Source organism: Scyliorhinus canicula, chromosome 4, assembly GCF_902713615.1.
Source record: "Scyliorhinus canicula chromosome 4, sScyCan1.1, whole genome shotgun sequence".
In the NCBI taxonomy this organism is placed as follows: Eukaryota; Metazoa; Chordata; class Chondrichthyes; order Carcharhiniformes; family Scyliorhinidae; genus Scyliorhinus; species Scyliorhinus canicula.
The window spans coordinates 83,507,976-83,520,311 of record NC_052149.1 but is presented as its reverse complement, the minus strand read 5'-3'; the positions used below and the strand labels follow the sequence as shown (position 1 = coordinate 83,520,311).

At 43.5% G+C, this 12,336-nt stretch overlaps 1 protein-coding gene across 2 annotated transcripts in view; it reads left to right on the top strand.

Moving 5' to 3' along the window:
- hmcn1 (hemicentin 1) overlaps positions 1-12,336 on the top strand; it is a 677,622-nt gene that overhangs the window by 287,002 nt on the left and 378,284 nt on the right. For both annotated transcript variants that reach the window (XM_038794621.1, XM_038794624.1), the window contains exons 21-23: positions 609-768; positions 5,415-5,586; positions 9,654-9,781. In XM_038794621.1, coding sequence (XP_038650549.1) covers positions 609-768; positions 5,415-5,586; positions 9,654-9,781 — 460 coding nt within the window. The remainder of the gene's footprint in view (positions 1-608; positions 769-5,414; positions 5,587-9,653; positions 9,782-12,336) is intronic.

Genomic DNA, 12,336 nt, shown 5'->3' with positions numbered 1-12,336 from the left:
AGCTTCAAAGAACTCCTTAGGCCCTGTGTCGTTCACCCACTTGGACCACAGTATTAGCTAAATGTATTATTAAAAAAAAGCACACAATGTCTTTACACCAGAATAAAATTAAATTTATACAGAAGTGTATGTATTTCAACTGAATCATGTTAAATACAATAAATGACATGTATAAGATATTGACCTCCATAATAGTGACCAAATTGCAAATTGAATGATATGAATCTTGATCCGAGGACCCGAGTCACTGTCCGTGTGGAGTTTGCATGTTCTCCCCATGTCTGCGTTGGTCTCTTCCCCCACAACCCAAAGATGTGCAGGGTCGGTGGGTTGGCCACACTAAATTGCCCCTTGGAATTTTTTTTTAAAGGAAAGGAAAAGTTTGTGTCACAAAGATTGGATGAATCTGCTAAAAGATTTTCTGGAGAATTTTCTATGAAGTCAAAATTAAGCTCGTCAACAAGTTTAATTTCACACATGATCGATGATGACACTGCAGGGTTTTTAGTACACGAGATGCTGCCAAATAATGATTATGAATTGTCCATATTGTTGTGAACAAGCAGGTTAATCCACTTTGCAAGTAATTTCTATTTTCTTTTTTACAGAATGGTGAACTCATTAGCCAACGTGTGGGGAAAATTAGCACAGAATCCAACGGTAGTTTATTGATATCTTCACCAACTGGTGAAGAAACTGGGGAATTTGTGTGTACAGCAACAAATGCAGCAGGCTATGCCTCGCGCAAAGTTCAACTGACAGTTTACGGTACGAGTTCATATTTCATCTTAATTTAGTACAAAAAAATATAATATTGTTTCTAGACCTCACTCTAGCTGGACGATTGTGTGTTCGGGTCTCTTCATAAGATGAGCATTCAGAAATTAAAGATAGGGTTGGTATTTTGATTCATGAAAACAACATAGTTTTTCCCCAAATGGTTAAAGGATATGGAAGAAGCAGTTGTTTATTTATATTTTTTAAATGAGGCTATATAGTTATGCATTCTCAATTTTTACATTTATATTTGTTATTCTGGCACATCCCTGCACACCAGCTGGCCTTGCACTCGGGCAAAGCTCGGCAATGGCTAACACGATACTGAGACAATAGCTTTCTGGCACTATCCAACCAACATATTTAATAAACAAGCCACAACACGCTTGTTCTTTGCCCATACGGTTCATGTTGACTGGTAATTTCAACCCCACAACATTTTAAATTAGCAGCATTGGTGGGAAAATGTCAATATTAGTGATTCTTATGCTAACAGACTCGAGACTAAAGTGCAGCTCTGTTAAAGAATATTGGAATTTTTAGCTATTCCATACCAAACAGATCACTCGTTGCCCAAAAGTTGAGCCCATGTGGCCTGTGACATGCTGTCACTATCCCTTTATTACTAGTGATTTCAGAGTGGTACGGATTTCCTCCTCAATGGCTTACACTTCAAATCGTTGGAGAAATTGCAAAGCAACTAGAGTAGATTTCTTACAAACATGTTAACTACTTTACACAGAAAAACTCGATTTGATCAAAAAGTAATTGAGTAGAGTAATATACTCCTTATGATTTAAAATCATTCCTAGTGCTAATATATGTTTGAATTTAATCAGTAATTTGAAAGAAGCAAAATAAATAGCACAGAAACGTGAAATTTTGGGCCAGATTTTCAGCTCGAGGCGTGAATCGGGAGACAGGACTAATTCCGCATTGTGATCTTGTCTTTGTCGTCAGGCTGCCGGAGAACAGGATTTTCTGGCAGCCATAGGGCTGAGTCGCATGAGATGGGGACAGAAGCAAGATATTTCTGGAGCTGGCAGGTTAAAAGGTCACCTCGATCATTCTGAAAAACAATCAGCCTGGTTCTTCCAAGGGAACCAGTGACAAAGTTTGAGCTACAGTGGGTAGAGCTCACAATTTATGGAATTTTAAACCTTCTGATCAATGTAAACTTCCCCTCATCATCTCCTTCAAGCCATCACCCCCTCAGCCTTTTTCTCCTTTATCAACAAAACTCACAAGTCCTATTTTTTTTTAAATTTAGAGTACTCAATTGTTTTTCTTTTCAATTAAGGGGCAATTTAGTGAGGCCAATCCACCTAACCTGCACTTGTGGGGGTGAAACCCATGCAGACACGGGGAGAATGTGCAAACTCCACACGGACAGTGACCCAGGGCCGGGATTGGAACCCGGGTCCTCAGCGCCGCAGTCCAAGTGCTAACCACTGTACCACATGCCGCCCCCACAAGTCCTATTATAACTGTTGGAGGCCATTGAACAGCCCATTAAACTCTCCATGTAAACAAACTGACCTCAGAACTATTTCAGCAGATGTCTGAGGTGAAAACATAAGTATAATGGGAGAAGATGAAACATTTAAATATTGTTATCATTCTCGGCCACCGTTTCAATATCATGAAATGTACTTTACCTTTTTATCCATTAGATGAACATTATTTTACTCGTCTGATGACTTTGGGCTGAATTCTCTGCCATCGGGATTCTCCGTTTTGCCGGCAACCCGGGGGTTTCCCGACGGCGTGGGGCTGCTCCACAATGGGAAACCTCATTGACCAGCCGGCGAAACGGAGAATCCCGACAGCGAAGAAACCCACCCTTTGTCACATTATAATGTTGATCCTTTACTTGACGACTTGCCAGTTGGCAGGAGTAACTATCTGGTTAGTTACATCTTCCAATCACAGCTCTGCCACAACTCACCTTAATGATCACAGATACAACTCATTTAATGATGAACTATGAAGGAGGCAAAACCTTTTTACTTGACTGTTAAACTTTTCCCATCTCCAATTTGTAGTTTATGCCTCCATGCAGCTAGTATAAAACTGACAGTTTCTAAAGTCCAGCTACTTCCTTGAAAATTAAAAAAAATACCTGGGGTGGGCTCTTAATGAGTCCATGATGAGGTAAAGTGGTGATTAATAGGCATGGATCTGGTTTCCGTTTGCATCCTTTCCCATGGTACATAGCTAGCCAGAAAATGGAGACGTGGGGCGGGATTCTCCCCTACCTGGCGGGGCGGGGGGACCCGGCGTAGCGGAGTGGCGTCGGGCCTCCCCAAAGGTGCGGAGTTCTACGCACCTTTAGGAGCCAAGCCCTCACATTGAGGGGCTAGGCCCATGCCGGAGCGGTTGGCACCACACCGACTGCCACCCAAACCGGCTCAAGCGGCCTTTGACGCCCGCCGCCCGGGCTGGCTGAAAGGCCTTCGCCGGTTTGCGCATGCGCCGGTGCGTCAGCTGCCACTGACGTCACCACCGGCGCATGTGTGCTGGGGGATTCTCTTCCACCTCCGCCATGGTGGAGGCCGTGGCGGCGGCGGAAGAAAAAGAGTGCCCCCACAGCACTGGCCTGCCCGCCGATCGGTGGGCCCCAATCGCGGGCCTGGCCACCGTGGGGCACCCCCGGGGTCCGATCGCCCCGCGCCCCCCCAGGACCCCGGGGGCCCGCTCGCGCCGCCGATCCCGCTGCCACCAGAGATGGTTCAAACCACGGCGGCGGGACTTCAGCCCATCGCGGGCCGGAGAATCGCCGCAGGGGCCTCGCCGATCGGCAGGGCGTGATTCCCGCCCCCGCCAATTCCCAGGTGGCGGAGAATTTCTGCCACGGCGGGGGCGGGATTTTCGGCGGCCCCGGGCGATTCTCCGACCCTGCGGGGGGTCGGAGAATTTCATCCGTGGTTTCTAACCGTTCTACTTGGCAGTCATTCTTTTTGCAATCCCTGTTTCGTCCTATTTTGTGAGAACAATATCCATCCATTAGCATTTTTTTAAAAAAGCTCTTCTCAATAGGGCAGCCTTTTAAATTAAAACACAGAAAATGTGTTTCAGGTAGTGGAGAGGCAGTGGCTCAGTGGTATTGTCAGTGTACTAGTAATCCAGAGACCCATGTTTATGCTTTGGGTTCAAATCCCGGCATGAGCAGATGGTGAAATTTGAATTTAATAAAAATCTGGAATTAAAAGTCTGATCATGACCATGTTGATTGTTGTAAAGACCCATCTGGTTCACTGATGTCCTTTACAGAAGGAAATCTGCCATGCTTACCTGGTCTGGCCTACATGTGACTCCAGACCCACAGCAAGCCATTCATTTTAGGGGCATTTGGGGATGGCAAATCTATGCACCAGCCAGCGATGCCCACGTTCGATGAATGAATAAAGGAAAGCATCTGGAATTCTTTCCTTCCTGCTTTTATTTCAGATTTCCAGCATCTTCATATTTTGCTTTTATTTGAGCCTTTTACTCGCCCGACAGAAAGAAGGAATTATTAACAAATAAATAAGTGATTTTTGCTCAAACGTTTACTGCCTTGTCCTTGTATATATTGTTGTTTAATACCTCCATAATACATGTTAAGCATAAAATGTAAGCAACTAATTTGGAAACTTTCCATGCTTTGATCAAAAATTTACATTTTGCTTGAAGTCAATGAGTAATTGTGCCATGCAATTATCTGACATCGAATGCATACTATATATTTGTTTCTCAAAGGAATCGTTTCTGGAGCCCTTAGGTTCCTTTGAATAGAATGTCAGAAATGGATTTCGTCCATGTTTTCAGATGGCTTTATTTTATTTGTTTTATGATATCACTGGCAAGGTCACTATTGCCCATCCCTGATTGCTCTTCAGAAGGTGGTGCGGTTTCCACCTCTATGAGGATGGCCTGGAAACTGTAACCATTGTGAAGTAGTAAGATTTTAAATGTGTTGAGAGAGTGACTGCACCTTGAGGAACTATCTCACTCCCCTGCCTGTGTCAACAGGTTCAAACTCCCTCCCTGTTGTGACGGACCACCTATTCGATCCCTGCTCCACCACTCATTATGATCATCCAACTCAATAGCCTGAGCCCCCCACCCCCACCCCCATATACTTTAATCCCCTTCACTGCAAGAGCTATTTCGAACTCCTCCTTGAAAACATACAATATTTTGGCTTCAACTGGTTCCTGTGGTAACGAATTCCACAGGTCACGACTCTGGCTGAAGAAATTTCTTCTCATCTCAGTATTAAAAGGTTTAGACTATGACCCCAGTTCTGGACACCCTCCTTCCTGCGTCAACCCTGTTTTGTGCTGTTAGAATTTTATAGGTTTCCATGAGATTCCGCCCCATTCTTCTGAACTTCTGCGAATATAATCCCAAATGAAATGGCTTCTTCTTTGTGTTCAATTTTACTGTTAAAGTTTTTAGGCCGAACTAAATTGGTGTCTTATATTTGGATCCAGCTTATTTGAATTGCAATTTGCAATTAATGGCACTGGTAAAGGGAATTTGTTTTACAATCAGTATAATGCTTGAAAAAGTAATGTGTTGATGCAGATTATGAATCTGCATCTCAATTCAAATGGTTTGTAAAAGTTATTAAAACCGATTTAAAATTTTAGTTAAACCAAGAGTCATGACTGAATCTCGAGGAGGATCTGAGGGAGGAAGTCCGAAGGAAATATCAGTGATAAAAGGAAAGGATGTCACGTTGCCTTGTGAAGTGCGAAGCTTTCCACCTCCTATTATCAACTGGGCCAAAAATATGCAACTTATCTCACCTTTTTCACCAAGGTAACTCAAGTTTTAAGATAAAAGCAAATTACTGTGGATGCTGGAATTTGAAACAATAACACATGATACTGGACATTGGCAGCAGGTCTGACAGCATCTGTGGTGAGAGAAGGGCGCTAACGTTTCGAGTCTAGATGACTCTTGGTCAAAGCGCTTGACAAGGAGTCATCCAGGCTCGAAACATTGGCTCCCTTCTCTTTCAACAGATGCTGTCAGACCTGTTGCAGTTGTCCAGTGTCTTCTGCTTTTGACTCAAGTTTGATTCCTCGTATTTTACTATTGTGCGCACCACATGTTGTAGATGAACAGATCTATTGCACTAATAAAGGGAGATGTCACACTATGTCTTGAGCACAAAAGCCTTATTACTGATTGTTACAGTGCCTAATGGGTCAGAATCTACATTGCATCAGATTCTCCTCCTTCACCTTGGAATACGAACTCCCCAGGAGATTAGGGGGTGGAGCTTCCTCCCAATTGGCGGAACCCCCATAGGGTATAAACCCCGACCTGGGAACAGGTCGGGGAAGAAGACCCTGAGGGGAGTGAGTAGAGAGTTATTGTATTCTGGAGCAGTAGAATAAACCTTGTTTTATCCAGTTTATCTGGCTACATGTGGAGTCCTTGCCTTCAACGCTGATGTAGCTGATTTTTAACTTTAGGCTTGTTGGTAGATTTCAGATAAGTTCCAGTTTCCATTGACAAGCCAGATTTTCACATTTTGGCTCACATTCCATAATATTGGAACAAAACTTAATATCATTTAAATGAAAAGACTCATTATGTTATCTTGAAATATCAATCCTAAGCTACAAAAAATTGAAATTGGTTAATTATTTACATTTTGTACTATCTGCTTACCTTCCCTCAACATGCCCCGAAATAACCCTCCGTTGATGTTGGGGTAATTTGTACTCCAACATCGAAGGAGAACTGAAACATTTCAAGTTGTTAAGGTCCAAAACAATTTCATTTGCAGTATCAATCATTAGCTCCCATTAGCATACAAACTTCATCTTACAGGCTTATTGTTTGTCAACAGATAGCCTTACTGCAAAATTGCTACAGCAGCTATTGGTGATATGAAACTTCTATAAATATACAGTCAAAAAGATGTATCATGACATCTTTCAAATCTCACTTCTCCATTCTCTCTCTCTTTCTAATTTTTATCATTCATCAATTTATATTCGTCTATCTACTCCAGCCCTTTAGGTTTCAAACACCTTTAAACATTTCTTCCTAGCACATGCCATCTATTTTAAATACGGTGACAACTTTAAAAAAACTCTATAGGGAAAGGTCGTTCATTAGCATTGAGCCTTTGTGGCAATGCTTACATAATTATATTTCCTTTGCATTGCATAACGTGTAGGAAGTATGTTGGTAAGGCAAGAAAATAAGCAATTGTTTTTCACACAAATCATTAAAAGTCAATTTAAATATTAATGTGAAGCACATCATCACCAGTTTGCAACGTAACACCAGGAGTCCAAAATAACGAGCCCAAATAACATGTTACATTTCTTTTTTTGTTTAATACCCCGCATTTCCTTGGCATTTTCATTGGGTGTGCCTCCTGCTGTCTCATAGATTTGAACATTCTTTTGTTTCCTAATTTCTTCCTGACCGAAATAATCTCTTATAGAATCCAACTAATTTGGAAGGAAGCAGGACCTTCCACCCATTAACTTGTTAAGCTTGACATATATTTGAGATTTTATTCTCCCTCCCTCTCTTTTTATTAATTTTATTACTGTGCTCAATTGTATTTTATTTTTCAATTGGTAAGTACTGCCATGGCCAAAATGTTGATTCATCTTTTCCCTGTGGATGTTGAATGATGAGGTTTGTTTCCAACATTTTCGGATTATGCTTTAACACAATAATCCATCAATTTACATTCAAATGGTAAACTATTCAGCTAAGGTGCAAGTATATTTTTCTATACTTCAGTAAAGGCATCTAGAATGTTCCATGTGCAGTTGGTCAATATGTAAATGTAACAAAGTGAAAATGAAGTTCAAGGAAACAAAGTAAAGATATCTCGGAGAGAGTTCTCCCTCTACCGGTAGGAAATTACCTCAGAACTTTGATTACCATCCTCATTCCCCTGACTGAGACTGTGAACCCGTCAATAGTTACCTTCAGTGGTGTTCTCTGGTGGTTTGAGGATCAAGAGTGTATTGGGCTTCCCTACTCCTCTTGAGATGGAGCACAGTCATAAAGCTAATAGCCCAGTGAGCTGGTAAAACGTGGCCAAACTTGAATGCAGGAGTGATTGCCACATTCGCCTTTTGTCATTAGACCATTGGTTGATTTATTGTCGTGGCAGGTGCTGAGTTATGATGACGATACAAATAAAACCGGTAATCAGAATTCATAACACAATTATAGCCAATCATTAAAATTAAAATATAGTGTAAAATGATAAAAGGATTGCACAATTCTGAACATATCAGCGTACGGAATTACAATGATGCAAAATGCTGGTCTCCATAGTTTCCAGAGTAAAACTGAAAGGTTATCCTCATCCGGGCGCCATTTTTAAAGGATGCCCAGCTGTCAAATGAGGGCTCCGCAGCCCCCGCCCATGGACATGGTGACCCCGCCCCCACCCCATGCAGACATCGGCAAAAACCTACCCCTGGAGGGGCAACCTTCTGCGTGCCCCCCCCCCCCCCCACTCCTGGTTAATAATAGTCCGCGTGACCACCCCCCCACACCACCCAGGCATGAGGGTGACCCACCTTTCAAGGCCTCCCCCCCCAACCCCCCACCCCATCAGCTGAAAACTTCTGCCCGCAGTAAACTGATTACAATTATTGTTTCCAAAGATAAAAGGCAGGATTCTCCCGTACCCGGTTAGGCGGGGGGTCCCGGTGGGATGAAGTGGCGTGAACCACTCCGGCATCGGCCCGCCCCAAAGGTGTGGAATCCTCCGCACCTTCAGGGGCTAGGCCAGCGCCGGAGTGGTTTGCGCCCCACCGACTGGCATGGAAGGCCTTTGGCACAGTGCCAGCTGGGGCCGAAGGGACTCCGCCGGCCGGCAAGAGTCCGCGCATGCGCGGGTGCGTCAGCAGTTGCTGACGTCATCCCCACACATGCGCAGAGTGGGGGCTGACATGGCCGACGCATAGGAAAAGAGTGCCCCCATGGCACAGGTCCGCCCGCGGATCAGTGGGCCCCGATCGCGGGCCAGGCCACCGTGGGGGCACCCCCTGGGGCCAGACCGCCCCGTGCCCCCCCCAGGACCCCGGAGCCCGCCCACATCGCCAGGTCCCGCCGGTAAGGGACCTAGTCTGATCCACGCCGGCGGGACTGGCAAAGAACCAGCGGGACTTCGGCCCATCACGGGCTGGAGAATCGCCGGGGGGGGAGCCGCTGTGAGCGGCTGCCGACCGACGTGGCGCGATTCCCGCCCTCGCCGAATCTCCAGTGCCGGAGAATTCGTCGGACGGTGGGGATGGGATTCACGCGTCCCCCGGCGATACTCCGACCCGGCGGGGGGGTCGGAGAATCCCACCCAAAGTATTGCAGATGATGCAAATTGAAGGTCTAAAGCAGAAAAGTCTGTTCTGGCAATAATCAGCAGGTCAGCCAACCTCGGTGGAAAGAAAAACGGAGTTAATATTTGTGGTTGATTAACCACAGTCAGAGCTCAAAAATGTAATGGGTTTTGAATAAGAACAGTGGCAGGGAGAGATAGTGTGGGTGGGAAATGGGGCAGATGGCAGAACAAGAGAGAAAGTCTGATAATGTGCAAGGCAGCAGGGATTAAAATGGGATGATGATGGTGCAAGGCAATAGGGCATGATAATGGGACAGATAAATGTACAAACAACGGGTCTACAGGAGCTATAAGTTGACAGCAAGATCATGGATCTGCTGTTTGAAAAAAGTAAGAACAGTGGTTTTGATTTGGAATTGTTAAGACTCCAGGTTATCGCTTACATCAGTCTCTTAAATCTGAAAGTATTATATAGTTTTGACTGCATACTTTAAAATGTTGGTGCTTGTTACTTGTTGCTCATTTTTAAAAATTTACAATGTATTTTATATTTCAGACACACTCAACTTTCCTCTGGCTCGATGAAAATAATTGAAACCAGACTTTCCGACAGTGGGCTCTATCTATGTGTTGCCACAAACATTGCTGGGAATGTTACTCTATATACTAAACTGAGTGTGCACGGTATGTTTCCATTTGAGTGCAGATCAATGTCAGTGTGATTTCTCCTCTTGGGTGTCAAAGGTCAGAGACCCTTGGAACGAATTCTCTGAGGACCACTAATCACTGTTTAAACACCACGAGCTCAATAAGCTTGAATGTTTTGTAATTGCTCACAGGGGAGTGCCGTAAGCTTACACACTCTCCAGAAAAAAAACATGCTCAATCAGCCTTTGATAAATAGCTTGCAAATATCACACACAGCAATTCTAGACATGGGCAGGGCTTCTCGCGGTCCAATTTAGGAATGGGTTTTGTTTCAGAGTTGTAACATCTATTTGTTTGTTCCCTGTTATGGGCTGTATTGTGTGTAGTCCAGCTTCATTTCTGTCATGAAGTAACCCTGTTAAATACACTGAAACAAATCTTGTATTTTTGATTACAGTCATCTATTACATCAGTCGCCTTTGCAGATGGATTAAGGGTCAAATAGTTTGCAAAGTATGAACACTAACTCTCGTTTAACAAAAATGCAAGAACATGAACATGTTCTGATAGGATGATGTGGATTTAGAATATTTAAAGTGGCACCTACATTGTTGAAAAGCTTTTGGCAATATTTTTAATGCTGCAATGCGGTACCTAATTCATAGAATCATACAGCATTAAACAAGGCAATTCGGCTCACCAGATCTGTGCTTGTACTTTGAAAAAGCTAACTAATTATTCCTATTCCCCAATTCTTTATCCATATCCCTACATTCATTTTATCCTTTGCAATTATATACCCAGTTCACTTTTGCAAGTTTATGCTGAATCTGCTTCTGAACCGTGCACTCTAGATTATAACAGCTCAGCTCATCTCGTCACATTGTGTCTTCTTCCCTCTGTTCCCCGCCCGGTCATATATCTGTCTAGATGCATCTTAAATGATGCTATCGTGCCCGCCTCTACCACCTCCGCTGGCAAAGCGTTCCAGGCACCCACCACCCTCTGCGTAAAAAGACTTTCCACGCACATCTCCCTTAAACTTTCCCCCTCTCACCTTGAAATCGTGACCCCTTGTAATTGACACCCCCAATCTTGGAAAAAGCTTGTTGCTATCCACCCTGTCCATACCTCTCATAATTTTGTAGACCTCAATCAGGTCCCCCCTCAACCTCCGTCTTTCCAACAAAAACAATCCTAATCTACTCAACCTTTCTTCATAGCTAGCACCCTCCATACTAGGCAACATCCTGGTGAACCTCCTCTGAACCCTCTCTAAAGCATCCACATCCTTCTGGTAATGTGGCGACCAGAACTGCATGCAGTATTCCAAATGTGGCCTAACCAAAGTCCGATACAACTGTAACATGACCTGCCGACTCTTGTACTCAATACCCCATCCGATGAAGGCAAGCATGCTGTATGCCTTCTTGACCACTCTATCAACCTGTGTTGCCACCTTCAGGGTACAATGGACCTGAACTCCCAGATCTCTCTGTACATCAATTTTCCCCAGGACTCTTCCATTGACCATATAGTCCGCTCTTGAATTAGATCTTCCAAAATGCATCACCTCGCATTTGCCCAGCTCAGCTCATCTCGTCTTTTCACATTGTGTCTTTGTGAAAAGCCATGGTGACTTATCTCCTATCTAGCCAGTAAGGGGAAGCCTGTTTTAAATGAGAAATTGTTGCCTGACGCATAACAGGCAAAATCAGATTTTTAAAAGGCACTGGAAAAAGAAAATCTGCATGACGTAGCTGATTCTTTTACACACAGTCAAAATAGATCTACTGCTGAAGCACCTGAACTCACCGGCTATGTTTTAGTTTCCTGACATTGTTGAGCCCCAAATGAATTCCTCAATATTGTTCACCTTATTGTGTTCTTTGTGTTGTTAAATTTAGATGGTTGGCACAGTGTTCACAGAGACCACAAAATAGCTTTAAATTGAACAAAGCTATAAATTTATTAACACTACTAATTTGGATTCGACACATGCTCCTAGATAATACGCAATTGATAATAAACATATAATCTACTCATCTACTAATCTCTGCACTATAACGTTAGCTATGATCTGTTCTCACTCACACTATCTTTCCTTCAGTCTGTACTCTAGCTATCTCCTTCACTTCTCTCCCCACAAGGCTTAGCATCAATGTCTGAAATACTTGTACATCTAGCTCCATCTAGTGGCTGATTTAGACATTTCATTAACCCTTGCAGTTCTTGCATTTATGATAATGTCACACGCCTAATTATACAAACACTATTGAGGGGATGTCTGATGGAAATTTATCTCTGGTCGGTGTCACAGACCAGATATGAACTATCTTAGGGGAGGGAGAGGCCAGACTCCTGTTTCTTGGAAACAAAGTTCACTGACCTTATATTTTCTTTAAAACTATTCCCCATCTTTCCTGGTTCCGGTACCATTGCCAGCTAAAAATACTTCCTGAACATTGCAGCTTTTCTCTTGACCTGCTGCAGAGCGGTTGCCCAATTTCAACTACAATGTGCACTTGTCTGGAAATACTGTGGAGCATTGTTGTATTATTCATAAAGAGCTAAGAACTAATAGTTATGTG